Source organism: Takifugu rubripes, chromosome 3 (genome assembly GCF_901000725.2).
Source record: "Takifugu rubripes chromosome 3, fTakRub1.2, whole genome shotgun sequence".
Classification (NCBI taxonomy): domain Eukaryota; kingdom Metazoa; phylum Chordata; class Actinopteri; order Tetraodontiformes; family Tetraodontidae; genus Takifugu; species Takifugu rubripes.
The window spans coordinates 10,174,681-10,201,012 of NC_042287.1; the positions used below are offsets into that span (position 1 = coordinate 10,174,681).

Genomic DNA, 26,332 nt, shown 5'->3' on the forward strand with positions numbered 1-26,332 from the left:
CTAGGTATATGGCTCATTATTGTTCTTCAACGTATGCACCAAATGAGTATTTTTCTGTCCTCTGCTGACCTTTAAGATGATATTGATGCAGTTTTGACTGTGATATAGGATGTAAAGTTGAGTATTTGCGAACTTAAGTTAATTCACTAGTTAATGAGAACATTCAACAAATCTATTTTATCGTTCGTTGTTTTCTTTGCATTCATCCAGATCTACTTCCAACTAAAGAGGGAGAGTCGGTCCATCATGTATGTAGCTTTTCCTGAATGTAAGGTTCATCTGTGAGTAAATCTGACCTCACACGGACCAAAAGGTCACAGAGGGCACGAAGGGAAAACCTGCTGTGGCAACCGGCCAAACTCTTCTTTGCTGCGTGGGACTCCAGTTTGCAATCTTTTTCTTATGGTGATGGTGACCCTTGGAGCAGCTGATTAGTCAGGGCACCGGTGGGGTTGTGACGGATGGAGGACTGTGAGATGAAGTCAGATGAGCCAGTGTTCCAGCTCTGGGCAGATCGGGCCCCCTCGCGGCTGACGTCAGCTGACTGCCTCGGCTCTGCGCTCCGCTCCGCTCCGCTCCGCTCTCTCCGCTCCCCCGGACACGGCTCCGCGTAAAAATGCTGCTCTCCGTGCCAAGGACAGGAATCAACCAACACAACGGCTACACCGGCAAAAACAGCAAGAGGGTGAGTACCGCTACCGAAGCCCACTTCTTACTCTCTCTCCCTTAGAAGGAACGTTTCAATGCGGCTGTTTGTTCGAGCTCCGCCGCCTCAGTTTAATGCTGCTCGGCTGTTTAAGCTGCAGTGTCCTTGAAAAGTGGACCCCAGGCGACGTTTAAACTCTAGAACTGCTCTTTTAATGCCTGTTTCGGGCTCTCCCCCGTGTTATGCCGGCATTAAAACTAACACGGGGCGGTTTCTATGTTTGTGGGTTACTACTTCAGTTTCCTTTCTTCTTTTTTCTCCTCATTTTACGGTCGCCGTGCGCAGGCTGCACACAGTCGCCGTGGATTACTAATGAGATGCTCGGAGGAGACAGAGCAAGCCAAACGTAGCAGGGAAATGACCTTAAAGAACAGCTTGTGTGGCTTGCGTGAGCCGTGCTTTTGTGTTTAAAAGGTACTCTTTGATTTGAACGCGTTAGTGAAGTTCTTTTCGCGTCTTTTACGCGTCGCGACTTGCCCCACCCCTTTAACCCCACCGCTGATGATTGACGCTCTGCATGGTCAAAGAGGAAAGTTGAATATGTTGGGCCATCAGTGAAGGCAAAAGAAACAGGTTTGGTGTCCTCTGATTTGTAGGTGCGAATTACTCTGGGACATGACATCCACCCCCGCCCCCCTCCCCCAAAAAACCACTTGTCTGCTCATTTTGCAGGATATAATTCAAGTGACCTTTGTGAAGTCCTAAAAATGTCATGTTGAAGATCTGCCAGTTCCTCAGGGTGTTGAACCCAGATCTGTTGCAGCTGGACTGTGACAGCGGCGTCCCCGTCTCAGCACATCTCTGATGATGTTTGAGGAAAGCTGGAATCACCCCTTTGCTGCCTCATGGCTGGCAGGAATACAGATTGTTCAGATTAATGCCTTGGAATTCCTGGAATCCCCAAATTCAGACAATGTGGACACTTCAGAGGGGGGTGTTCTGCAAGATACGACCGTTTTCCCTGAAAGGAGACGCGCAGCCACGTTTTGCTGAGCGTCTCGCTTTGTTAGAGCGCCAAAGTCACACACAGAGACAGGACTTGTAAATCCAGCGCTAACCCCTGGTCTGTGTCTTTTACTACGGGAAAAAGGGCGGAGAAAAGAAAGGATTAAGAGATTTCCTCCCTTTCCTCTGCTTTCGATTAACTCCTTCCCACCCTCCCCTCCCCTCCCCTCCCCTCCCCTGTGTGTTGCGCATACCTTGATTTCTTGTCTCAGTTTCACATGGAGAAACCATCCTGAGCATTCCCCATTCCCGGTGAATCACCAGTCATAAGCATGTTTCTCTCTCTCGGTGCTGGGAGACTCACTGAAACATGACTTCTTTTAAAAAAAGCGTCTGCTGAGATTTTCTTGGTGCTTCGCTGAAACAGGATCGACCGAGGAGAAGAAGCCAATTCACCTTTTTAGCTAGAGGACATTCGTTTCAGCAGTTTTCTTGGCTCTTCCCACAGCCGGCTGTTTATTTTTCTGCCCGCAGCGGCAGAAATACAGTTTAAAGCGAGTCTGGCTGTAAAATTATGATTTTTTCCACTTTGAAAGGCTGTCTAGAGGGTCAGGTAGGACACCAAAATATGGGATTCTTCCTCTCTTACACCTCATTTGTTAAAAAGCATTTTGCTGGTTCGATGATGTATTTTATTTTGAAAATAATTTTTAAAAGGGCTGCGAAATGCAAAGATGGTAATTAAATGAGAGAACCAACTGCAGGAAGTGTGTGTGTCCAGTTATGACAATATGGTGGGAAGCTTTTCCCCTAAAACTGTAAATTCACCACAGGTGTTTCTAGGAGGAGCAGTGAGGCAGTGAATGTCGGTTATACGCTCGGTAAAGAAAAGAGCTCTTTAATTCAGCAGGCGGAGTTGTGTTTACCTCTTATTTCATGGCTGACATTGAAAGGTCAATTGTTCATGGCCAGGATAAGATGGATATGTTATGAACTGTGAATAATTGTCTCATTTCCAGTGTTTTCTTTTTTTTTTTTTACTCTACCCGGGTAAGCGTCCATGTGCACAGGAAGGATTCCTGACATACATCAAGTTTTATTGTGTCTTGTCAGGAAGGCTCCCTCCCACTGAACTGGGATCCCTCCAGGAATGTCCAATTTAACGGTGACAGCTTGTACTCTAATCTTAAACGTAAAACATCTGCCCCTGCTTCCAGTCGGGAAACACACATGTATGCGCTGCGGCGGAATGTTGGGAATCTCAGGAGATGACCATTAGAGGGAACATGGTGGTCCTTTTAAAGATGCTTCCCTCTCAGAGAATAAGAAGCAGAAAGTTGCTCATTTGAACTTCCTCTCACGCTTGGTCTGACCTTCCTTTCTAAAGGAGATTTGCACACGTTTACATCAGCACATTTGTCACTACATGGGCGGCACCGGAGTTGGCGCCGGGGCAGATGGGCGAGGAGGTGCGGATGTGTTTGGTGGGTAAAAACTGAGACGCTACCTTCTGACTTGGGAGCACATGACGGGGATTAGCGCCTTCCGCTAACAAGCTCAGATCCCAATTAGACAGGCTTCGCTGGCCCGCCTCGGTCTGCCGTCAGATCCGATCTCCCCGGGCCTCCGCAGGTGCATCCCTCCTGATAGACCATGCGAGACGCCTTCGCTGAGGAAGAGGCCGCGATTATCGAAAAACAAACAGCGCTCCATTGATGCCAAAGAATGGAGAGAGATTAGAGGAGAAGACCCAGATGAATGGGTTTGGTGATTTCCTCAGCCTGAGAGTGAGCCGACTGGAGAATCCTTCCTTTGGAGACCGTTTGAGGCGGAAAAAGGCAGCTGGGAAATGAGCACAACCATATTCATATGCTCATTCATGGCTTTTGATTCCACGAGTGAGACTTCATCTGTTTGGGCATTCTTTTAGAGACAAACATAAAAGAAATGCTGCAATTTGGCCTAAATGTAGCAGGGCTGGGTTAGTCACCTCCCTCAGAAGGTCTACTGATTTCTGACATTATGCTATTTTCTCCAGAATTCTCATAAGAAATGTGCTGCTGAGTCGCTAATCATCCGGTCCAGATGTGGCTCGCTGAACGCGGGTCGGTTTTGTATTGTTTAACTTGTGGGTTTTTAAACATGGTGCGTCGTCATCTTTTCTCGACAGACGTCTAAGTCCTCGTTTTTAAAAAAAAATCTTTGCTTCAAGAGCAGATTCAGAGAAAAAACAAACAATTAGCCAGATTCCGGCACTGTTCTGGCAACTCCCTCCCAGTTAATAAGCCAGTGCTCCAGGACTGACCTTGTGGTGTTCAACAAGCCATCCCATTGTTTGGGGGTTGTGGGGGGGGGGGTGCTTTGACATAAACTAATCAAACGGTTCCTACTGCAGCAGAAGAGGAAACACCACCTGGCAGTTGATTTTGGCCCCCACGGTCCCTGTCTTTATTAGAAATCTCTCTTTTATTCCGATTATAAGACAAAGACTAACCTGTATTACCATATATCGACTTGTATTGACCTTTGTAAGTGGACCATGACGTTTGTAAGGAATGCTTATTATTCCAAAAAGGTACTAGCGGAACTGTTGCTGCTGTCTGAAGGTCGTGTCTACCTGGGAACTCATCAAAACTGTTGCCTCCTCCTAAATAAATGGCTCCTTTTTTTAATAGAAGAAAGAGCGCTGATGATAAGGACAGCTGAGCTGTCTCCTTATTGAAAAAAAATCAGCAACAGCAACTTTTGATCTCAGCAGAATGCAGGGAAGGATGTTGTGTGTGTGTGTGTGTGTGTGTGTGTGTGTGTGTGTGTGTGTGTGTGTGTGTGTGAGCAGCATGCACAGCTTCAAGAGATAATCCGAGAAACTGAATGTTCATTAGAAAAGTCTTTCATCTTGCCACTGGCACAGGATGAAGTAATGAAAGACCAATAGAAAACAGGCCGAAGATGGTAAATGAGAGAAAGGGGACTTGGTCAAACCATGTCCCCACGCCCACATTTTACAATAGAAAGGTGACGCTTCATCATCAGTGTGATGTAGTTGTTCTGCAGAACCACTTTGTACTCTGAATTCAACTATGTTGGACTCCGGTGCCAAGTTTGACTTTGTGCAGTTTTTGAAGAAAAATCCTGAACGCCTCATGAACTCTGAGACTTTGGCTGAAAATAAATCAAAGGATCCAGTCTTGGTCCAGCTTAATGTATATCTGCTAGCATGATCTTCAAATACCTGCATGGAGGAGAGAGACGATGGTTGTGTTCAGAGTGTGGCTGCAGTCAGAGGAAGGCTCTGGTTTTATGTACGTTTTTAAATTTATAAAGCAGTTAGGGGCAGTTTGCACCTTGTTTAACGTGTCTCCATGCGTGTCTCCTGGGACCGTTTGTGATTGGATCCCGCTTCCCCGCTCTGTACGTAAAAACAGCAGGTTGTTAAAACGACGCTTTGAACAATCTAGTCTCGGAAAAGTCACGTGTGGATTGTGTTGTGGGGGCGACATTTTCTTTGTGAAATGGAGCGAAACAAGAGACATAAGTTTACTGTGCATAACTTTACTGTACAAACTGGTTAAATGTGTCCCTTGTGTACATTTTAAGTATTTTATTGTCAAATGTCTTACAGAGAGAGGGATGATAGGAGATGAGGAGGTGGTCCTTAGTGTGTGATTTTAAAGTGCTTTTTTTGCTGGAGGTTTTGCAAAATGTTAAGTATTGTAGAAGAAAGCAGGGGATGCAGTAAAAATGGACACTTTACAGTGATCCTTGCACGATTTTCCATCTGATCATGTCTTCAACCTGTTGTGCAGCAGACGTATGTGTCGCCCTCCAACCATCACATGGCTCCACCAAGCCCGAACAACAGCAGCAGCAGCAGCAGCGGCAGCAGCACCAACCCCATCACTACCTCCATCAGCAACGGCAGCGGTGGCGGAGAGCAGCTGAGCAAGACCAACCTCTACATCCGTGGCCTCCACCCGGGGACCACAGACCAGGATCTGGTCAAACTCTGTCAACCGTAAGTCACTCCAACATATACACCCGACCAACCTTGGTCTGCCTGAGCCCTAAAACAGCCTCCCCATGGAGGCCTCCAGCACAGATTTGGTCTGTCTGTGTGCACACCTACCGGGCTAAAACACAAAGGCGACTTATTTAGTGGAAAAAGCGGCAGCAATCTGGACACATATCTAAGGATTTTAGTTCGGCCCAGACATGCACAGCTTTTTTCAACAGCTATCATCCACGGTTAGCTCCCTCCCTTGTGTAATTCTGTGCTTTGTCCTCCATTGACTGGTAGCTCAAATGTCTTTTTTGTCCTCCTTGCTGTGATCTCGCATTTTATCCTAAGTGAGACGCGCTATCCGGATTCAAATACGTATTCTGCACTATAAATACCATCCCGCTGCCGCTCATCAGCGCTCATCATTCAAGCCTTTTATGCAACAGCAGCATCCAATCCATCTCTGTTTGTTAAGCCATCAGTAGAAGAATGGCTGAAACGAATGCTCTGGTTTCATTTAATTGAATTCTGGAGCCTGCTACAGAGAACCAGAGTAAAAAGTGAGCTGAAACGAGGGAGAGTGAGGGAGCCTGGCCTGTTATTTTACAGCTGTCTGGAAGATATGGCTCACATGAGGCCGCCCAACCCTACAGGAAATGGCAAGCCCAGGGGAAAGGGAAAGACAAACAAGGGCAATGGCTTGGAGAGGGGGGGTGTAAAAGGGCTGGATGGAGAGAATCAGGGGGAGGAGCGAGTGGAGTTCAGGGTTTGTGTGTCAGGTGGTGTTTTGCAGGGGAGTCGGGAGGGGGGGGGGTTCTCAAATTTCTGCTTTTGCGCAGGAGATAAAATCACCGAATGGGTTTTGGTGCTTATCAGATCCTGTTAGGGTCACCGAGAGGAAAGATCGCGTCACGCCGCAGGAAACGCCAGGAAAGAAAGAGGAGGCCAGACTGCTTATCCGGTTTCGCCCAAGTTTGAATTGTAAATGTTTTGCGCTGCATCATGCAGGATTTGCCAAATCAAACACGCACACTCATACACACACACGCACACCCAACCCCCACCCTCACCCTCACCCGCAGTGTGTGCCGCGAGCGACGGAAGAGAGGAGCGAGTGATGGCTTCTCCTCCATTCCCGGCCCCTGCAGTCGTGTTGCCGGCTGCCTGGCTCCCGCTCCGGTTCACGCCCTCCAGTCTCCCTCTCATGGACGGATATTGGGCCGGACTCTGCTGTGTTCTCTCACACATGGCTGCGTCCCGGGCCCCTCTTCCAGCTCCGCATCACCAAGTCCTGCCTGCGATGAAGTGAACTGTGGAGCCAGCGGAGTGCAGTGAACTTGCTGCTTCGCCATCGGTTGTGAAGTCAAGGGCCCGACTGGTGGGACTGCAGCCGTCCTGAAGTAATGCCGCAGATGAGAGTGCAGAAAGAGGGCACTAACGCATCCATCCAGCTCAGTCGTTTTGCATCCAACAGCTCCGAATCAGAGAAACGCCATGAAATAATAATGCTATTGAGGAAGACAGATGCATAATGCAACAGCTCACAAGTTAAACAATAATGGCCGGATTGCAAAGCGACGGCATTAATATTTACAAAGTCTGAATGCGTTTCATGCCTTTTTTAAGGCGCTCTCCTGGTTGACATGGTGTCAAACTGAGAATAAAATAGGCCCCTCCAACTCAGAGGAACCTTGGTCGGTGTGGCGGCGGTTGGAGGGGCAATAAGACCCAGAGCTGCCCTGGGAGGCTCTCGTTAGCTGAACGAGAGTATGGCTGAGAGCCAACATTGGACAGGCCGGCCAAAGAGACGCATATCAGATTACACTGCATGCACATGCCTGCAGAGATGGGAACTGATAGACGCCCTGCCCCACACCAGCGTTTCTCTGAGCCAATTGCCGTCCTCTGCATCAGCAGGGATGCATATGGCCGCTTTCTCTTGATTACATGGTTCAAAGTGGGCACAGATGTGTGTTTGTTCAAACTTTTCACCATATTGCCGCGACGTGTCGGGTGCCTGTTCCCCGTTGACATCATGGAATGAATCCATTAAAGGAAATCCATGGTCCTTTCTCATATGCACTCAAGGGGCTTCTCTTGTTTTATTTAACCTGTGTCCCATAGCTTTCCCCTTCTCCATTATCAGACAGCAGGATTCTCCCCCATGCACGGGCTCTGCTGTGTGAATTTGAATTGGCCCGTTGTGCAGCAGCAGCGGCAGCAGCATCAGCAGGCCTCCTGTTTCAGTGCAAATATTGAGTGTAAACAGGTAGATATTATCTGTACACAGCGCCGGCATGATCCAGAGTGCTGCTGTTTTTCCAGGTACGGGAAGATCGTTTCCACCAAGGCCATCCTGGACAAGACGACCAACAAGTGCAAAGGTGAGGCCACCAGGGAGCCATATTAATGTTGGATGGATGTTTATTTGTCACTTTAATAAAGGCAATCGTTTTTTAGAAAGATACAAAGTGATGTAATTCAGGCTCTGTTGCCATGGTGATGGGCTGGGAAATTATTTCAGAGTTATAGAGAAATAGGGCTCCTTATAGAGAAGTGTTTCAGGTTTGTGGCTTTTATTAAAGTGGAGCTTTATTCCAGCGGTTGTGTCATCATACACAGGACTGCAGCTCACCCATTAAGGCTTTCCATTAAGAAATCAGATGCTAATTCTGTTCTCGCTCAAGCTGTTTTATTTTCCTAACTCTTTTGCTCTTCCGCTCCACAGGCTACGGCTTTGTGGACTTTGACAGTCCCACCTCAGCTCAGAAGGCGGTGACGGCGCTGAAGTCAGGTGGAGTCCAGGCTCAGATGGCCAAGGTAAGAACTTCCAGATCAGCCATCAGTATTTGGTGCATTCATTCCTTCCAAAAGGGCCTCAGATCAGTTCTGTTGAAATTAAATTGAATTCTCATATTAAAGTAGATCCAGTAAATGTGCATGTGTGCATATATCCTGTCCTGTAACCTTCGGTGTAGCCTTCACCAGTGCACTGCTTGTGGGTGTGTGTTGATGGCTTTTATTGCACCGTAGAATCTGCGTGTGCACAAACAAGAAACCAAGGATGCCCTAACGTGTGAGTGTGTGTTGTGTTCCATCGTGGCGATGGCGATGAGGGAGCGTGTCCCTGGGCCTGCTCTCCGGGCTCTCCGCACAAAGGAGCTGCCTGTTCTCCCTGGTGGCATCTGACTCAGTGTCTGAGCAGCTCCCCAGTCAGCAGGGCCCTGTGCCCAACCATCCGCCCTGTCAACACACACAAGCACGCACGCCCAAAAACACGCGCATTCCCTGCACTGGCCTCGGCTCAACTGGATTACGGCACGCTCAGAGGCGCACACGCGCACGGTGGCACCGCCACAGGAAAGCTGATCTCCCCTAAAGCTGGATCACCGACGTTCAAACAGCTCTCTGCTCACAGAATAACGTGTTTTCAGCCGCTACTTCGCTCCCGATCCGCCGCGGCTGGCGCTCGCCTTCCCTCGGTGTGACTCACTCGCAGTAGGAGCCCGCTTGTCTCCTCTACTCCCCCTGTATCGTGGCTGCGGTGGAGGAGGGGGAGGAGGGGAAATCACCTTCAGCACAGGTCGCGGTTGCACATGCATTATTCATCGGATGGAAATTAATTCACGCCGCATTTACAGGATTTTAATCACATCTGCGCTGGAATGATGAATATGCATGACGGTTATAAGGTGATGCAGATTAGATATCTCTTACATGTTGTTAGTCAGAAAATTCCTTTGAGTGGGACTAAATATGCTGCTTAAAGGGCATCAAATGAGTCTCAAAAATCTTTCTACCTATTTATTTCTTTTTTTAAGCCAATTTATGCGAATACCCTGAGCTGGTCTGGTGCTGCATTCAAGGTCAGGATTACACGAGCAAAGCAGCGTGAATAATAGTGACATATTGCATTATTGCCGTGATCCGGGAAACAGGAGAATAATGTTTGCCTTGTGGGGAGAAGATAGTGTGGTGCGTCCTTTATATCGTCTCCAAAGGTCTCCGTCCAGAGAGCACATAATGACTTTTCATCATCCACTGCAAATTATCACTCTGTGGTATCGCGGGTCTGGAAGTGGTGTCTTCCTCCCGAGCTTCACCCGCTAATGAAGGTGAACTCATTAACCAGCCCCCCATCAGCTGCAGGTAAAGACGAGTCCCCCGAATAGCTGATGCCGTGTTAAACTGCAGCTTGATGAGCTGTGAACACGGAGTCTCTCTAAAGTTGTCGGTGCTCTGTCCTGCTGTCCCCTCAAGACATTTCAGCCTTTTTCTGCTTTTTATATTTCAGTGACGTTTGTGACCTTTATAAAAACCGCTGTTTTAATCATTTTCACTTTGTGTGTTAATATAAGTTCTCTGGTGTCCGAGATAGTGAGATTGAACTCTCGTTCTGCCGTTTGTTTTTCTCTGTTGTACTGGAGCGCCCCACCATGTTTCAGGTACAATCATTATTTTATATGGTGGGTAGGGCTCGGGGTGTATGCATAGATCTGTCTGCTCTGGGACCTCATTCTCTGATCCTTCCCCTGTGTTGGATTCAGCAACAGGAGCAGGACCCCACCAACCTGTACATCTCCAACCTGCCTCTGTCCATGGATGAGCAGGAGCTGGAGAACATGTTGAAGCCCTTCAGCCAGGCCATCTCCACCCGCATCCTGCGTGATGCAAACGGGACTAGCCGAGGAGTGGGCTTTGCCAGGTCCGTCCGTCCGTCCGTCTGTCTGTCTGTCTGTGTGATTGTGAGTTTGCCCCCTGGTGGCCAGTAGATGTATAAAATGTATAAGTCGACATGTAACTTGTTGCTGTTAATTCGTTTATGAGATGTAAATTAATTCACCGCTGTTAATTCATTCTTAATTGATGGTAATAATTACTCTTCTACCACTCAGGATGGAGTCGACAGAGAAATGTGAAGCCATCATCCAACACTTCAATGGAAAGTATATCAAAATGCCGCCTGGAATCCCTGGTGAGAGTTCTATTTCCGGTTCCTTTCCACCCACAACAAAGTGCCACGTTAATGTGCCCCTAAAAATAAGCTGTTTGTGATCCAGTACCACCTGAGCCTTTGCTATGCAAATTTGCTGACGGAGGCCAGAAGAAGCGCCAGAGCCAAGGAAAGTACCTGCAGAACGGGCGGCCCTGGACCAGAGACGGGGAGACGGTGAGTGGGTTCTGTCTGTGCTGCACTGATGAAGCAGAACAACAATCAGCTCCAGAAATGAAACAAGCCTTTGCCTTCCTATCTCCAGGGAGGAATGACTCTCACGTATGATCCCACCACAGCCTTACAGAATGGGTCAGTACTGTTGTGTGTGTGTGTGTGTGTGTGTGTGTGTGTGTGTGTGTGTGTCTACTCCATAACCACCAGTGGTTTTCCCCTGCAGGTTCTACTCCTCTCCTTATAGCATTGCCACCAACCGGATAATTGGGCCGACTTCCCTCGCTCCTTACATGCATTCCCCTGTGTCGGCCTACCAAGTGAGTTCTTTTCCAGTCCAAAAGTTTTGGGATGCTCCTCAAATCTAAGGGCGACGTAACAAACGAGACGTCCAAGGCGTACTGGTTCAGAAGTAAACACCAGCGGCCTGCTGGGAACTGGGTTTAGGAATGTTTTTCTGTGTTATTCCCGGGCTAAGCAAGGCTTCAGCTCCAGGACAACGGCGCTTTTAGAAAGAGCTGGTTGTGATCTCCTCACGAGTGGTGCTGTTTCTCCCACAGGTACACAACCCGTCGTGGTTGCATCACCAGTCGTACATCATGCCGCCCACAGTGAGTATCTTTGTGAAGCCTTCCTCTCCGTATCCCTCCGCCGTCCTCACTCCTCTCTGTTCCAGGGAGCGGTCCTGACATCAGGGATGGACCACAGCATGTCCATTCACCCCACCTCGATGATGGGGCCCCTGACTCAGCAGCTCAACCACCTCTCGATAGGCAGCAGCGGAACAGTCAGTAGAACACCCTCCATGATTGGCTCTTGATGCGCGTTCTGCACTTAAATAGTTCCTTGAAGAACTTTTTCCTCTGTTGTCTTCCTGCTGCAGTACATGCCTGCAAACACGTCTATGCAGGGGACCTACATCCCCCAGTACACCCAAGTGCCTGCCACCAACATCTCAGTTGAGGTAATGGTCTCCTTTCTCTCCCGCTGTAATGTATAAGAACTGCCAACGGTCTTAATATTCGCTACTGCGCTTCCAGGAAAGTGCCGTCCAACAGTCCGTTGCCATAGAGACGCCCACAGAACACACAGCCTACTCCTACCAGCATAACAAATGAAGAGTGGTCCGAGGTGGGTGACGGCTCCTGGGGTTCGCCTCTGCACGCGCGCACGTCCCCCACCGCCCGGCGAGGCCACGCGGCCCCCGTCTCTGGTCGGCCACTCTCGCCACCTCCGCGCCAGATCTTCCTCGCTCAGGGGACCCAGGGGCGACGCCGCGGAGGACGACGGACTGTTACGCAGAACGGACAGATGTTTTCTACAAACTCACTTCCATGGAAAGTCTTTCACTTCAGGAGGGCGGGACGGAAGAGCGGAGCAGTCACACTCTACAAATATCTTTGCTTCTTATTCCTTTACAGCACACTGGGGAGCTGAACCAGGAAACGGACATTACAACACAATGTCTCCTCTTTTTTTTGTAAGATATCCTGACGTCGCCTCAGTTCGAACCTGCCTTTTTGTACATAATTCCTCGTTGTGTGTTTCTTGCTTCATTGGTCCAACTTTGATTTCATCGGTGCAGGTTATTTAAATGGACATAGCTGAAAAGAAGAAGTCCTTTATCAAGCTCACTGGTGCTAACGTGGATTAGCTTCTGTTGACGTAGCAGTTTATCAGGTGTCAGTCCTTCCCTGGCGCGTTTTTTTATGGTTTGTTTGGGTTTGTTTTTTTTGTCACTTCAGTTCCAACAATCTCCCCAAAGCTGCAGACAATCAGAGGAGAAGGAAGACGCAGTTTAGAGACCTTAAAGCGATCTCTACAGCAGCATTCCTGAGATTATTAACGGAAGGTTCACGTTTTCGGTCCACTGCTGCTCCACCTCAACAGGGATCTTCCATACAGCTGCCTGTAAATAAGAGATGTTAAATTAATTTTCCCTCCTTTTTAACTTCCTCTCCGCTTCAGCTGTTCTTCCTACCAAACACATGGCCGCACGGCCGTGGTTTCTCTTTTCTTTCTCGTGTCTCTTTTATAAAGGGGGGAAGCTGAATCCTTTTTTGTGAGGCGAGAGTTGCTTTTAACGGTGTTTTTGATTTTTTTGTTACAGAGGTGGAGATCAGCTGCATCAGAGCTCCACGAGGCGATTTAGCGGCAGCCACGGCCCCTTTTTTCACCCCTTTTTTAATGTTTATTTAAACATTTTTTTCCGTTGTTTTTTTTTAACTCTCCAGATTTGTCTTATTTTTCAAAAACAAAGTTTTGATTTTATTTTTGATAGTGTCGCGTGCCTCAGATAGTGAGAAATAGACGTTTTCAGCTTTTTTTAAATGCTGATTTTTATGTTTGTGTACATCTTAGTCTTGTGTCACAAGATGCTTTAATGTGTTTTTCTTCTTTTAAAGTTATTTCCGTGAACATCCTCATCATGGATTCATCACCTGTGCCAGGTTACAGAACGTTGGAGAAATATAGTCAAAACCTCAACTTACCTCATCCTGCTAGAAAAACGTACATTCAGATTGTGTACAGAGGGTCATGGGCAATACCAGAGTCCCATGGCTGTTCACAGCTGGTTCTGTGTCTACTTCCTGTTTTTTGTTTTAAATCTTCCGTCCGATATTTGGAAAACACCACCGCGGTCTGAAGAGCTATGCAATTAATTTATTGTCCTAACAAATGCATTATTACAGATTTCAGAGATTTAACAGAAGATCGCCTATATACGACTTCCTGTTCCACCCGATGTGGGTTTTAAGCTCTACTAGTACAAAATAATGAGATTTCTTCTTAAATATCGATTCATCATTTATTAGGGAACTTGTTGCATTAAAAGGGAACGTTAATACCAAAATGTGTTTTTTTAGTGTAGAAAATGTCAAAGAAAATCAACAGCCACTGGTGTGTGTTTTACATAAGTCACACTCATCCACTAACTTTAGTCCACTCTGGGTTCTCTGAACTGTGTTTTATTCTGGATTCTTTTCCTCTCACTCCTTTCAGTCTTGTTGAAATAGCTCCACTTCACAGAAATGCCTTATTTCGCTGGAAGGGATTTGTTTTCCGGGCGCTCAAGCTACTCTGAACTTAAATCTAACAAAGAAACAGAAACAAAAAAAAAAAGAAAAAAAAAAGGTTGTTTTGTGTTGAAAATGTGCAACAACTGAACGGTGGCCGAGTCCAGAAACTGTTGCTGCTAACTCTTTAAGCTGAAGGTCACGTCACACATGGGTTTGCTAGCTGGCCGCGGTCTCCTTTATATGCAGAACTGTGCTCCGTCCGTCTGTCTGTCTGTCCGTGCCATCATTCTGTTCCTCGCCTAGATAGAAAACCCCACGGCTGTCAAACTTCTGACTTTCATTATCAACTTTTTTTTTTAAATAAAACCTTTTCATACATTTGTGTGGGTTTTAATACACAAAACATATGAGAACAGTGTTCACATTGTTTAAATGCAAGTTTTATATGAAATCCAGCTGACTGAGGAAATATAAAGTCACAACACATTAAAAAATGGAAACTAGATACAAAGAATACAAAAAAATACTGTATATTACACCTTTCAAGAGGCTGTAGAGTTTTAATTATGTACAAATTTTAAAATTATGGCTAAATGTTGCTGTCAAATTGAAGCTGTATAATACACAACAGACTTTAAGATACAATCTTTCTCCAAACACGTTTGTGTTGTAACAAAATAGCAAAGCTTTACCCTGCAGATTTATGGAGACATTTTTAAACCTCATCCTGCAATTACATGCAAGAATAAATGTCACTTTCAATGTGAATCATACTCTGAGGCATTGTCATAGTTGAAGACTGTGTAGTTTAATTAGACAAACTGCAAAAATAAATCCTTTTTCCAGGTGAAATGTTTAGAAGGTGAACAAAATCCCACCTTCGTGCGCAGGTTTGTAGAGAAAAAAGTACCAAAGATCTGTGTAAACGATAAGGGGAATAGCTGCTTCCTGGTCTGATGGGCTGTGTGAAAGTCCCAGAATAGGCCTGTTTTAGGAAAGGGTCCTGCTTCCCAACTGTCCATTCCACTGACATCACAATAGCTTTCGGTTCACCAGCTCCCAAACCATCCTTTTTCTGAAATACGGCATGTGTCTCTGAACGGGACAAATTCAGTCAAATATGGTTAATTTCTGACCAGAATTATGAAACAGCACCAGTTTCAATTGATGAGGCTGAGTTACCTGTGTAAATTTGATTGGCTTTTCTTTGGTGATGTATTCTGCATATTTGCACGTAAACATTCCACAGTCGCTACCATTCATCTGTTGTGGGATTTCCTGAAGAGGAATAAGGCAAATGTCACCGAGACAAATACTGCATACAACAAATATCAGGGTTCAGGAGTGGCTTCGCTCTTCACAACAGGATAGAATTTGTGATAATCGTCTGTTCTGCTGAACAACTTCACGTTAATTCCAGCTGTGAACCATCGTGGGTATCTGCAGTAGAAACTAAAGATAGTGTGCCCTCTGCTGGTCGTCATGTGACATTGCAAAAATTCAAACAGCTGCTGTTCCTCCCCAGTTTTGCTTGTCAGACAGGATATTTTTCTTGTGAATGTCCAGGAAAAGGCTAATATTTGACCCGTGTTCCCCCTACTATCTTCCTGTGGTGACTTACATGGCGCTCTTTGCTGTGCAGAACCCATCCTGAGGTATCAATCTCTTTGCCCTTCTTGTCCTTGCTTTCCTCTTTCAGGTATTCCCTGGAAAAATGCAAAACATGTCACTATAATTCACCCTGAATGTCTCTTCTCATGATTACAAATATAACTAATTAAGTCCAAATGCCCAAAATACAAAAGTAAAAGTTTAAACTTACAACAAGGCTCTGCATGCCTCATTGTTTTTCCCTCCCATGGAATCGTAGTACATGATGGACTTTTTGCGGAAATCCACCACCTGAAAAACACAATAAAATGATATTTAAACACTTAAATATCTAATATTTGTGGAAAAACACTAGCAGCACATAGAGCCACGTGGAATCGTGTAGCTAACGCTCAGAGTGACGGCGCACTTACAGAGAGGCACCAGTGCACGCCCAGGTGAACGGGAACCAACAGGATGTCTTTAGAAAAGATGTCCATTTTCTTGGTCCAGCGGCGTACAGCGCAGTAACCACTCTTTCGCAGCTTGGGATAGAAAAACGTGTTGAACACATTAACCGATGGAAGGTTGGGCTTCTGGCTACGCTCCACAAGCAGATTCATGTAAAAGTTGATCACCTGAAACAAGAAGATTTTCAATGGATTGGATAGGAAAACACATTACCTGAAACAGCTCCACTCTAAAGTGATGAAATCCCCAATAGAATAATTAAACATGGAAAACCCTCTAGAAAGCAATGTGTACTCACTTCATCATTGAGCCAGTTGAGATTGCTGAGGGTCTGCAGATCTTTGCGCGTTAGACTGAGACCAAAGCCTTCAGTCAGCACCTCGTGGCAGTTGCCACCTTTTAGTGCTCTGTTTACTTCCGTCTCCATTTCCTTCGTGAAAAGAGACAAATTCAATTTCTCAAAGCTGAAAATTTGTACCCGAAAACAAGAGTGGATCTACGACCTCACCTCTGTGAGATCAGGAAATTCTGGTGTCTCCTCCAAAACCTTTGGCTCTTCTCTGACTCGAGCTAAAGGAACCTCTTTCTCTAAAGGAACTCGGACACGGACCTCCACATCAGGGCCGTGTTGACCCTCTTCTGAAAGGCGCTACAACGCAGCCAAAACAACGAGCAAATAAGCAAAGTGACAAGAGTTTGCTAAAAAGGCTTCTGTCAGCGAGCCTCACCTGTCTGCGGAGGCGATCAGCCCGGTCCTTCTGCTCCTCTATCCGCCTCCGTCTCTCTCTTGCCCGACAGTCATAAATACTTGTCCTACAGTGACCAAAAAAAATAGTCCCTTATGAAAAATTTTGCATCACTAAACATGCAACAAATCATATAATGGAAATAACATTTGCTTACATGTCTTTGATCCATATCTCAGGGCAGAAAAACGACAGACTGGAAAGGGGAAGAGGAGAACATTATGCTTGGTCTATTACGCCTTTGTTTATCTGACATGAAACGCTAATGTACTGCAGTGTATCTGGTGTTGAACATCATGAGGGGCAAAACACCAAGAAGGATCTCAGGCACGGTCACTTACTTTGAGCTTTCTTGCTTTTCGCCCTTTTGCACATTTACAATAATTACAGAGTCACCATCATTAGCTGCAAAACAAGAGATTCCATGTTTCAGCCGAGGTTTCGTGTGTGCTGCAGCACTTCATTAGCCCTTAAGTCAAAGACTTACGTGATGATTGTGTGTTCTCAGAGGAGGTGTCCTGCAGAGCAGATGGAGAGGGAGCTGGGGTAAGTGGAGATGTCCTGGTGGGACTGAGGTCAGTATCCAGGGACCACATCTGTCTCCCTGACCTGGAGTAGGCTGGTAGTGGACTGGGGAGGTTGCTGGAGTTCTGACTCGACATGTCCCTTGGGCTGGTGGGGCTGCTCGGCGCCTCAGATGTTTCTCCTGCGGCTGAAGCGGCAGGGGAGGAGGACTGCAGCAGTCTATGGCTGGTGGTCAGAAAGCTGGTGCTGAGGAGTCAATCACAGCACCGTTAACGTGACGGAGAGCATTAGCGAAGTTTTAAGAAACATTCATCTAAACTAACGATAATAACTTGTGTTGCAGAAGTAGTCAGTCTTCACGACAGGTGGTGATATATATTCAACACCACTACCTTCACAAACACCTCTTTTATCCACAAAATCATTTGTATACTTACAAATGTCTGTGTGACCTCACGATGGTTTGCGAGTTGCCATTGCGAAGGAAAGAGGACTGACCACAAGAGACAATGGCCAGGAGCTGCCTGTACATCTCTTTCTCCTCTTCACGAACCGACTGCGCAAAGATGACAGAAACCAGGCAAAGTCAACAAAAATGACAACTGCTTTAGTGGAAACGCTTTCTTTTTGTTCTGATATCCAACCTCCTGTGCGGTGCTGTGATGCCTGCTCGTGTGGAGGTGGCCAGATGAGGCGCCGTGTGTTGGACTCTGCATTGCTTTAATGGGAAACGTCTTCTCACACTTGCTGGTGCAGGAGCTGTTTGCAATGCCACTACTAAAAATGCAGAGACGGTATTACATATAGACTTTAACTACAATGTATTAAAAAATGATGGGGAACATCGATCATAATTCACTCACCGCAGTGTTGTATGTGATCTGAGGTTCAAAGAACAGCCCAATGGTGGCTTTGGCTTTGGGTGTAGCTCAGGGGTGACAGATGTCGACAAGCTGACTGGATGGCCATTCGTTTTGGGCACCTCACGGTGTGTTTGACTCATGCACACGTGTTGCCTGTAGGCTTTTGATCCCATCACTGACTTCTCATTATGCAAGCATTCTAGTTATGGGAAGAGAGGATTTTATCAACATGTGTTTGGGATTCCAAAACATCTCCATAGAAACCTCCATGCAGAAAGCTATCAAACTGAGGTTTTATTTTGGTAATCAATCTATTGCAAACAACACACACCTGATTTGAATGTTTTCCATGTCAACGGGGTGAAAGGAGCAGCAAAAGATCCATCCAGAGAGTTCCTGTGGAAACTCTTAAGCCAAACACATGGTGATGGGTTAATAGAAATCTAAAAACGCAGTTGAGAATAATTACAGTGCGAACTGAAAACCCTTCATACAGGTCTTCTCCCCAAGGCAGCTGCTGAGGTGGAGGGCTGAGACTCCCCGTGTGGAGGACCAGGGGAGGCGGGTAACATGGTTTTTAATGTCGGGCTCATGGTATTCTTCACCCATGCAGCCACATTGGAGCTGCGATTCTTCAGCCCTTCTGCTGCCGTCTTAACGGAGCCAATGATATCTCCTAAACACACAGCCAAAGTTAGTCAAACTCAAGTGACATCGTGCACACGCAGGATTAGAATATTAAATAGAAAATTAAATCTTTACCCATTCGAGATTTCTTGACCGTCAAAACGTCCTGATCCCCGTCATCCCCATCTTCCAAACTTATTAAACAAAACACACAAACAATCACAACATTTTTACGGGAATTTAACTTTAGTGACATAATGTGACGTCAAAGGCAAGTTTCGATTGGTGTTTCTAACACCATCGCAGCGGCGTTCACCTTTCGATCGGTCGTTTCCTCCTGATCAGCGACCCTCTCTCCTCCGTGTGCGCAGCAGCTGGAACGTCATTGCGGAGATTGGTGACGCTTGTTTCGATCAATTCGTAAATCTTATTGAACATGGCTCAAAAGTTTCAGAAACAGCGTTGCGGTTTGTAAATAAACTGGAACGCTGCTTGTGCTCCACCTGTCAATACAGCCACGGCAGACTCAACAGCGCTATTTTAAAGACAGACGCTCATAACAAATATCAGTTCACTTCCCAACGGAAAAAGGAAAACCGCTACTTCTTTAGCTCCAAATTAGCCAGTTACCTTGCCAGTGCTGCGTTAAGTACCTTGCTAGCTAAGGCAGTTAGCTACAAGGCTAATTAATTGAAGTGACTTTAAATTCTGACAGAAAAGAGACAGGTCGCAATTAACGCGTTCGAAAAAAACTTTTCATTTTGAGTCACACCCTAGCCCCACTAAATGACCGCGATGTTACTTTAAATTGCATATAAACTCGTTGAAGAATAGTATCTCCCGCTTCTTCCTCATTCAAAACCACAACATGGCTGAACGGAACGTTTCACCATCGCACATTGTGATTGGACGGATGGAAGCTGGACGTACCAGTATGGCTGTATCTGATTGGTTCCTTATAATGGAGGAGACCATTTAATATTATGTCACGCTTGCCGGCAACGATTTCCAAATTCGTTTTTTAATCACATGGAGGAAAAGCATCAACAACTTCGAAGTCAAGTTGCATTTTGTAAATTTGAATTTACATTAATTACATGAAGAAATGTTATTAAAGAGAATACGATTAATGAAAATAAAAAGTTCAATCTGCATAAATAGGCATCAATTAACAACGAAGGGCAAAATTTAACCGGTAAGAAAAGATTCGACCCCAAATTTTACTTAATTATCTCCAACAGAACCACAGAAAGTTAACATGAAAAGTCAAGATGAATTCACTCAAATAAATGTGTTCCAAGGTCACTTTATTCAAACTTCCACCCCCCCTTATATCACAAACAATCTAAAATATACAATATAATTCTCTCATAAAAAAATAAAATTAGAATAAAATTAAATCTTGCATCCGAGTTCCTCTTTAAATGTAGATCTTTTTTTTTAAAAGTGACATCTTTTTGGCACGCCAATATAAATAATGTCAATGTTGCATTTAATGGAGTGACAAACACTGTGAATTAAAAGTCATAAAAACAATCTTTCATCAGATTTCATATTCAATACGCAACTGGAAAATAGTATTAATAATGTACAATGTCAGGGTAATGGCTCAGATGTTCAAATGGCACAAAATTCAACATGAAGCAGTGGATTTAAATGAAGCCGATAAAAACATGCGAACAGATAAAACTATCGACTGGAATTAATGGACTTTTGATACTGAGTGATGAAAGCCAACAAAACATTAAGCTTTTCTAAAGCGTCGTTTCTCTGTCACATTAGGATAAGGTGAACATACTTGGTATAGTTAGCTTATTAAGAGTCATGCATATCGTGTTAGAGAGCCTTAGAGTATTGATTTAAAGCAAGAGGGCTGGCACATTTATGGAGACATACTGTAGCTAACAACACATACAACTTCAGGGTTCATTTTGTATATGTGGAAAACAATCACTGATCACTGCAGGGTTTAAAAGCTGCTAAAGCTAACAAGCTGATCTCACAGTTTAGGCTCACAACATTCTAGAATGGAAGGGAAAGCTGTAGATATTTTGGAAGGGAATCACTGACATTGGAAGACTGTCATATACACAGATGACTCCAAATTAATTTCACAAGATACCCGTGCCCAGTATCAGGCAAATAATTTTGAACTTGAGCTGTTTAAGAGAGTGTGCACTGCCATCACAATCACCAAATAAAGGATTCTTATCACGTATGTCTCCACCTAAAATAAATACAGGGTGATCATTTACTCCCGCCTCGTTCCAAAGATTTGGAGAAAAAAGGAGAAGATGTAGATGATATCCAGGTAGATGTTGAGAGTGGCAAACACGTACTCCTCCGGACTGATGGTGTAGCGCTTGTTACCCATGAGCAGCTGGGTGTCAAATGCTAAAAACTTAAAATAAAACAAAGAACACTTAATGTACTGAATATATATCAATGATGCGATGGTTTGACAGCGGCATCCTTACCATGGTAAAAAGTATGGCCCCCAAGGTAGCATATAACGTATCCAACCAGGGGACCTGAGTGGGGAGATGGATTCAATAAGATTTCTAAGATAGATTATTGTGTTTTAACTCATAATGGCAGCAAGCTAATATATTTGCCATAGTTGTACTTACATATTTAAAGGGGAGGATGAGTGCCAGCATGATACCAGAGAGGAACAAGACCATGCAGAAGATGAACAGCACACCTTGGTATGATGTCACGTCGAACTGGACGAGTAGATGACATTATATGTTAGTGCCATGAGGTTCAGCTCGACCAAAGATATGAAATGCACAAAAAACAAAGTTTTCCCGACCTTTGTCTGGAAGCTGAAGATGGTGACGAGGAGACAGACTGCTGCTGTGATGCCCAGACACAGCACCACCGACTTGGTGTTGTAGAAACTTAAAAAACAAGTCAGGTTTAAACCCCAACGTGGCAAAAAGATGCAGAATAAAGTCACACAAAATAACATGCGTAAATAAAGGTGTACCTGGACAACATTCCTGTCATGTAGGAGAGCGACAGGGTCTGAAATGAGACACCAATACAGACAAATTCCTTAATAACCTAAATCTAGAAATTACGGAGGTTATCCACCAACAATATACCAGTAAATGACATGTTAGTCCTACAAAATTAGAGAAACAATACTTACAAAGATGGCGAGCATGATTAGATTCCATGGAAACTGTCTCCTGTAAGAAGAGTACGTTCAGTTTTATATCACATACACACCTCATTCTCCCAAAATTACGAGGACCTTAAACTCACCTTGGTGCAGTGAAGCAGGACAGTGTCAGATATGTGATGAAGAACACGGCACTAGAAGCAACAGGAAGATTCTGTTAGAAGACTGAGAACTACACAAACATGTGGGATAACCTGTCCGAGATTCTGATACCCACTAGGAGGCCCAGTACCATCCTGGGTTGCTTTGAATGTAATCCTTCACGGGGTCGCTGAAAGAGACGCCATCACTGAGTTAACACTGGACCAGGTGTTAAAAGTTGAGTTAAGCTGACTGGACACTCACCAGAATGTAAAAAGGGCCACAACTGCAAGTGTGACAAGAAGCTGGATCATCAGGATGGCATACACCTAAAAAAAACAAAAAAACAACAACAGTCTTTTGGGGTTTGTATGAAAATTGGGATCATTCATTTGAGATCCACAGCACCTGCAGAGTTAACATTGTTACCAAGGTGGCGTTACAGCTCTCACCTTACGGATGAAGATCCTCCTGATGTTGCAGTCATTCCAGCTGGATTCTGTAAGCATCTCCACATCATTGTAGCACGGAGCACTGGTGCCTAGAAAACAAGATGGCAGATTTCTTCTCACAGGAATGCAAAATATTTGAAAAATTTGGAAACTGTTAACTGAACTGTAGAAGGTAGTGAAATAAACTAAAGGAAAAGGTGCTGACCTGCGGTGGCTTCTTCGTAGCTGGGAGGAGTTGGTGCCACAGAGGTTTGACTGCTGAAGGAACCAGTCTTGGTCGCTGGTGCCAGCTTTTGCCAAAAGACATAAATACTTCATCTTTTAGTTCTTTTTTACATAACATGCATTAAAAAAATCAATCAAATTCAGCTTGCATGTGTCCTTATAGCGTATGTTACATAAATTACTTGATACTGATATTTCAGGCTACTATGATAAATTAGTAAATTGAGACCTTTGTGGCTGTATTTAAAAATATATCGACCTCTTAGATGCTGTTCAGGAAGCAACACATTGTAAAAATCGATTATCTACTGGTGCTGATGGATTGTAACGTCTCCAGAGATATTTCCAGAACTGTCTATTCAACTAGAAACGAACGGTGCCCCAAAAAGAAACTGGTTGTCATAGTGACACCGCATGGCAAAAATGACCAGTGACGCATTTCACCCCAAACGTTACCCTGGATCACGTTACATAATAATCCAGGATCCATCCAGCAAACCCAAGTGCGTATGCTTTAAAAAACATGGCATCAAAGTTGGTACCTTGCCCTGCGTCATGATGTCTGTCTGTCTGTCTGTCTCTCGGATGTTGCTGATTTGCTTTATTTGGGTCAAATTCGTCTCGGTTGTCGCCGGTCCAGAAACCGTCCTGCTCGTCGTGTCAGCTGAGCCCGAAGCCGTTCTGACGGAACACTGATGGAGTTTACACACAGAGTCCCCCTCCTTCATCCAGATGGAGGTTCTAGCAGCATCCAGGTGAAGCAGAACCAGAGAGAACCGCTCGGACTGTACCACCGCTTCTGAAAAAAGGGGGTGCGAGGCCCGTCAGGACGAATCTAGAAACTTCACTATTAAATGCTTAAATTACGCCTCTGACAACTTTTAAATCCTTAAAATGACGCGATATCATCAATAAATTTAAGGTTTGCCTATATTGAACTATTTTATTTGATGATTGAAAAAAACAAAACAAGAAGCTTTAAATTGATAAAATTACTGGACTTTATTAAAAACAGCCCTTGTTCCTAAATCATAAAATTTGTGAAACCAGAAATAAAAACTTACATTTTTGGCATAAAGAAACAAAATGACAATATTTGAATTCAGCATGTCTATATATAGACAAAGCAACTCTTTAATATCAGGAGAAACAAGAATATGTCCTGCAAACTTTAACTGATCTGACCTTTGTGTTTAGTTACCGCAGTAGGTTCTGTCAAGACAGATTTTTGCATACTAATTAACCATCATGACATTCTTTCATGAAATAGTCATTGAGTTCACATCTTGTTCAGTGTTTATATTCATATATGTTAAAGCACAATCTATATTACACACCCCCATCAGAGGTGGTCCCAAATGAGATGATAACACCAAGTGGACAGTGAATAGAACGATAAAAGTGATGTGCCGTGTTTCAAAATATCAATATAGTGGTTGCGTGAACATATTTCCTTGAAATAAACCGGAGAACCATCGATTCACTGTTCCTCACTGGTCTATTTGGCAAGATGCCGTTTTATGTAAAACACAGTTTTTCAAACTTTCAGACACATAAAAGTATAGGAAATTTAAAAGCCATCCTCTCAGTACATCTCCCCCTCCCCCCGCGAGCCTTCTAGTTTCAAGTCTGTGTCGTTTCTCCCCAGCGTGAACAGACTGACTACGGCCATCAGTGCTGCCAGCATCATCACCGCGCAGCCTCCAAACATGTGTCTGGTGCCGCTGCCCGTCTCCCCAGCCCCAGTTCCCGATACCTCCCCATGCAGCGCCAGCAACCCCAGGCAGGCCAGCAGGTGCAGAGGGAGCCGGAACCAGGCCAGCACGCTGGCACGCTTCTCCTCCGGGATAATCCTGCCCTGGAGAAAGTTGAGCGCGGGAAAATACAGACCGCAGGCCAGCTCCAGCAGCAGGAAGGCCAGAAAGGATTCGTGAGGTCTGGGCTGACCGGGGACAGTGGAGAAGGTCAGCATGAAGAAGGAGAAGAAGGCCATCAACACAGCCACACAGAGGACATGGCCGGGCTGGAGATGGTAGCGTGTAGATGTGGCTACTCGAAAAAGCAGGGAGCCGACCATGCTGGCAGCCATGAAGCAAGAGAACACTATTCCCAAAGGGGATCCGTGAGGATCTAAAACTGGGGTCCACAAGAAAATAAAAATGTAGAGGACGCTTTCAAACAGAGCCTGCACTCCACCCAGGAGCATAACTCTCTTATCTGAGAGCATGCAGCGCAAACCATCGCTACAGCTGCGTGAAAACCGAGCCCTCGCCGACAGATGGGTAACCCCTCCATTCAGAGTTCCTAGGGGCAGGGTCTGTTTTATCCCTTCAGGACTTTTTTCAGCCTCCTCCTTGGCCCAGTCTGTTAGCACAAACCAGGCACAGCAAGCCAGGAAGGGGACGGCCAGTAGGAAAGGAGCCACTGGTCCTAAGTGGAGCCACTCAGCCAGTAAATTTGCCACCAGTCCAGCCCCTACAGCGAGGCCATGGTTCCAGGTCGCAGCTTTGGTGAATGTTGTTGGGATCCACTCTTTTGGAAAATCATGAATTTCTACATGATGGTGCACGTACCAGGATTCAAATGTGGTCGTGAGCAGGGACGTGGACAGCCCCCCGAGGATCCTCCCCACTATTAAAACAAAGTAATCTCTGGACAACTTGGTGAGGCAACAGGTAGCGTAGGACAGGCAGAAGAAAATACACATATGTCTGCGGCCCAAAGCCTGAGAGAGCCAGCCTGAAAATGGAGCAAACAGAACACAGGACGCCAGGCCACACACATATAAGATGGCTATTTGGGACTCCAGGAAACTGTAGTGGCGGTACAGCTTGTACAGGTAAGGACCCTGGAGCCAGTCTGCCCACAGTGCCAGAAGGTATGCTCGGAGAAATGTAGCCTGGAAGCGACGGAAGGCTGGGTTGACTGCAGCAGAAGACTCAGGTGGTGTCAGACGTCGTGCGGTGAGCTCCAGGCCAACACACAGGGCCAGCAGGGAGATCACGGCAAAATACGCGGTCACAAACATTGTGTGACCGACTGCGCCCCCCTGAGGTCAGACCGGGAGCCTAACTTCTGGTTAGTAGCGCCTGAATAGAAACACAGTAGAAGAATCTTATAACGTGTGATACAATTTACTCACCGGCACACAGGTGTTCTTGAGAAACACGTTTCGTATTTAAAATATTTTACTTTAAAGCTTTAAAGTGTAAACAAATACAATTGTCTGTCAGCGTTAGCATCGTTAGCCGAAGCGAATAACGTTTGATACATTAAAGCTGCACATTTTATCGGACCTACGCAACATGTTTTTGTTTACTGTGTTTTATTAAGTGTTGCGTCTTACCCTGTTAATTAAAAACGGTCCCATCGTAGCGACACGAAGGACCGAATTAATACCACGGGTAGAAGTACTGTGAGGCAGCCTGCCATCGTCACCTAAGGATGAGGCACTTCCGGGATCCGGTATTCAATATTTGGTCACAAGGGGGCGCACTCGCACCGGTTTCCAGTCCTCCTAAAATCGACGGGTATATTCGAGACGGGGCTAGTTTATGTAGGCTATTTTATGTTCGTCGAGATTAAAATACTGCACAGCTACGCATCCTTCTAAATGTCACACACGGGCACGTTTTAATACTTTATATAAGAACATTAATCTCTGCCTGATATAATATGTCTTATTTCTGACATCTATAAGCGCTAAATTCTAAGCTCCTTTCAC

The 26,332-nt window shown here is 45.4% G+C and overlaps 4 protein-coding genes across 9 annotated transcripts; 1 reads left to right on the forward strand and 3 right to left on the reverse strand.

Moving 5' to 3' along the window:
* Window positions 1-425: 425 nt before the first annotated feature.
* On the forward strand, window positions 426-14,216 carry LOC101079650 (RNA-binding motif, single-stranded-interacting protein 2-like). Of its 6 annotated transcripts, none has more exons than XM_029833748.1 (14): window positions 426-685; window positions 5,461-5,666; window positions 7,977-8,035; window positions 8,380-8,471; window positions 10,010-10,096; window positions 10,199-10,356; window positions 10,547-10,626; window positions 10,712-10,821; window positions 10,910-10,956; window positions 11,045-11,138; window positions 11,379-11,429; window positions 11,495-11,605; window positions 11,702-11,782; window positions 11,859-14,216. In XM_029833748.1, exons 1-14 carry the CDS (start codon window positions 617-619, stop codon window positions 11,934-11,936), a joined length of 1,323 nt encoding a protein of 440 aa, XP_029689608.1. In that variant the 5' UTR covers window positions 426-616; the 3' UTR covers window positions 11,937-14,216. The 6 variants fall into 6 exon arrangements, with proteins under 6 accessions (XP_029689608.1, XP_029689607.1, XP_011620175.2 ...); XM_029833747.1 differs by having other exon boundaries at window positions 427-685; window positions 5,458-5,666; XM_011621873.2 differs by having other exon boundaries at window positions 428-685; window positions 5,458-5,666; window positions 10,079-10,096.
* Window positions 14,217-14,256: 40 nt separating this feature from the next.
* senp1 (SUMO specific peptidase 1) lies at window positions 14,257-19,554 on the reverse strand. The gene is made up of 18 exons (XM_011621872.2): window positions 18,977-19,554; window positions 18,796-18,854; window positions 18,528-18,709; window positions 18,365-18,440; window positions 18,034-18,232; window positions 17,815-17,947; window positions 17,608-17,726; window positions 17,133-17,416; window positions 16,987-17,050; window positions 16,803-16,841; window positions 16,628-16,712; window positions 16,408-16,548; window positions 16,198-16,329; window positions 15,863-16,066; window positions 15,661-15,740; window positions 15,460-15,544; window positions 15,021-15,116; window positions 14,257-14,933 (listed from the first exon to the last, which is right to left on the reverse strand). The coding sequence occupies exons 1-18, from the start codon at window positions 19,096-19,098 to the stop codon at window positions 14,871-14,873; spliced, it is 2,163 nt and encodes a 720-aa protein (XP_011620174.2). The 5' UTR covers window positions 19,099-19,554; the 3' UTR covers window positions 14,257-14,870.
* A 151-nt stretch (window positions 19,555-19,705) lies between these two features.
* On the reverse strand, window positions 19,706-23,477 carry LOC101079200 (protein lifeguard 2-like). The gene is made up of 12 exons (XM_029833753.1): window positions 23,151-23,477; window positions 22,589-22,673; window positions 22,384-22,472; window positions 22,196-22,260; window positions 22,068-22,121; window positions 21,934-21,984; window positions 21,818-21,857; window positions 21,653-21,690; window positions 21,476-21,563; window positions 21,291-21,386; window positions 21,138-21,191; window positions 19,706-21,061 (listed from the first exon to the last, which is right to left on the reverse strand). Exons 1-12 carry the CDS (start codon window positions 23,334-23,336, stop codon window positions 20,912-20,914), a joined length of 996 nt encoding a protein of 331 aa, XP_029689613.1. The 5' UTR covers window positions 23,337-23,477; the 3' UTR covers window positions 19,706-20,911.
* A 226-nt stretch (window positions 23,478-23,703) lies between these two features.
* On the reverse strand, window positions 23,704-26,107 carry mfsd5 (major facilitator superfamily domain containing 5). Its single transcript, XM_003963156.3, has 2 exons — window positions 25,955-26,107; window positions 23,704-25,697 (listed from the first exon to the last, which is right to left on the reverse strand). Exon 2 carries the CDS (start codon window positions 25,634-25,636, stop codon window positions 24,194-24,196), a length of 1,443 nt encoding a protein of 480 aa, XP_003963205.2. The 5' UTR covers window positions 25,637-25,697; window positions 25,955-26,107; the 3' UTR covers window positions 23,704-24,193.
* Window positions 26,108-26,332: the final 225 nt, after the last annotated feature.

Coding starts and splice junctions, on each gene's coding strand:
- LOC101079650 (XM_029833747.1), top strand. CDS start 617: ATGCTGCTCTCCGTGCCAAGGACAGGAATCAACCAACACAACGGCTAC. Junction 10,957..11,044: donor ACCACAGCCTTACAGAATGG/GTCAGTACTGTT, acceptor TTTCCCCTGCAG/GTTCTACTCCTCTCCTTATA. Junction 11,606..11,701: donor CGATAGGCAGCAGCGGAACA/GTCAGTAGAACA, acceptor TTCCTGCTGCAG/TACATGCCTGCAAACACGTC.
- senp1 (XM_011621872.2), bottom strand. CDS start 19,098: ATGTTCAATAAGATTTACGAATTGATCGAAACAAGCGTCACCAATCTC. Junction 17,948..18,033: donor AGATCACATACAACACTGCG/GTGAGTGAATTA, acceptor CTGCATTTTTAG/TAGTGGCATTGCAAACAGCT. Junction 15,741..15,862: donor GCGTGCACTGGTGCCTCTCT/GTAAGTGCGCCG, acceptor TGTGTTTTTCAG/GTGGTGGATTTCCGCAAAAA.
- LOC101079200 (XM_029833753.1), bottom strand. CDS start 23,336: ATGAAGGAGGGGGACTCTGTGTGTAAACTCCATCAGTGTTCCGTCAGA. Junction 22,473..22,588: donor CTACGAAGAAGCCACCGCAG/GTCAGCACCTTT, acceptor CTTGTTTTCTAG/GCACCAGTGCTCCGTGCTAC. Junction 22,122..22,195: donor GTGGCCCTTTTTACATTCTG/GTGAGTGTCCAG, acceptor CGTCTCTTTCAG/CGACCCCGTGAAGGATTACA.
- mfsd5 (XM_003963156.3), bottom strand. CDS start 25,636: ATGTTTGTGACCGCGTATTTTGCCGTGATCTCCCTGCTGGCCCTGTGT.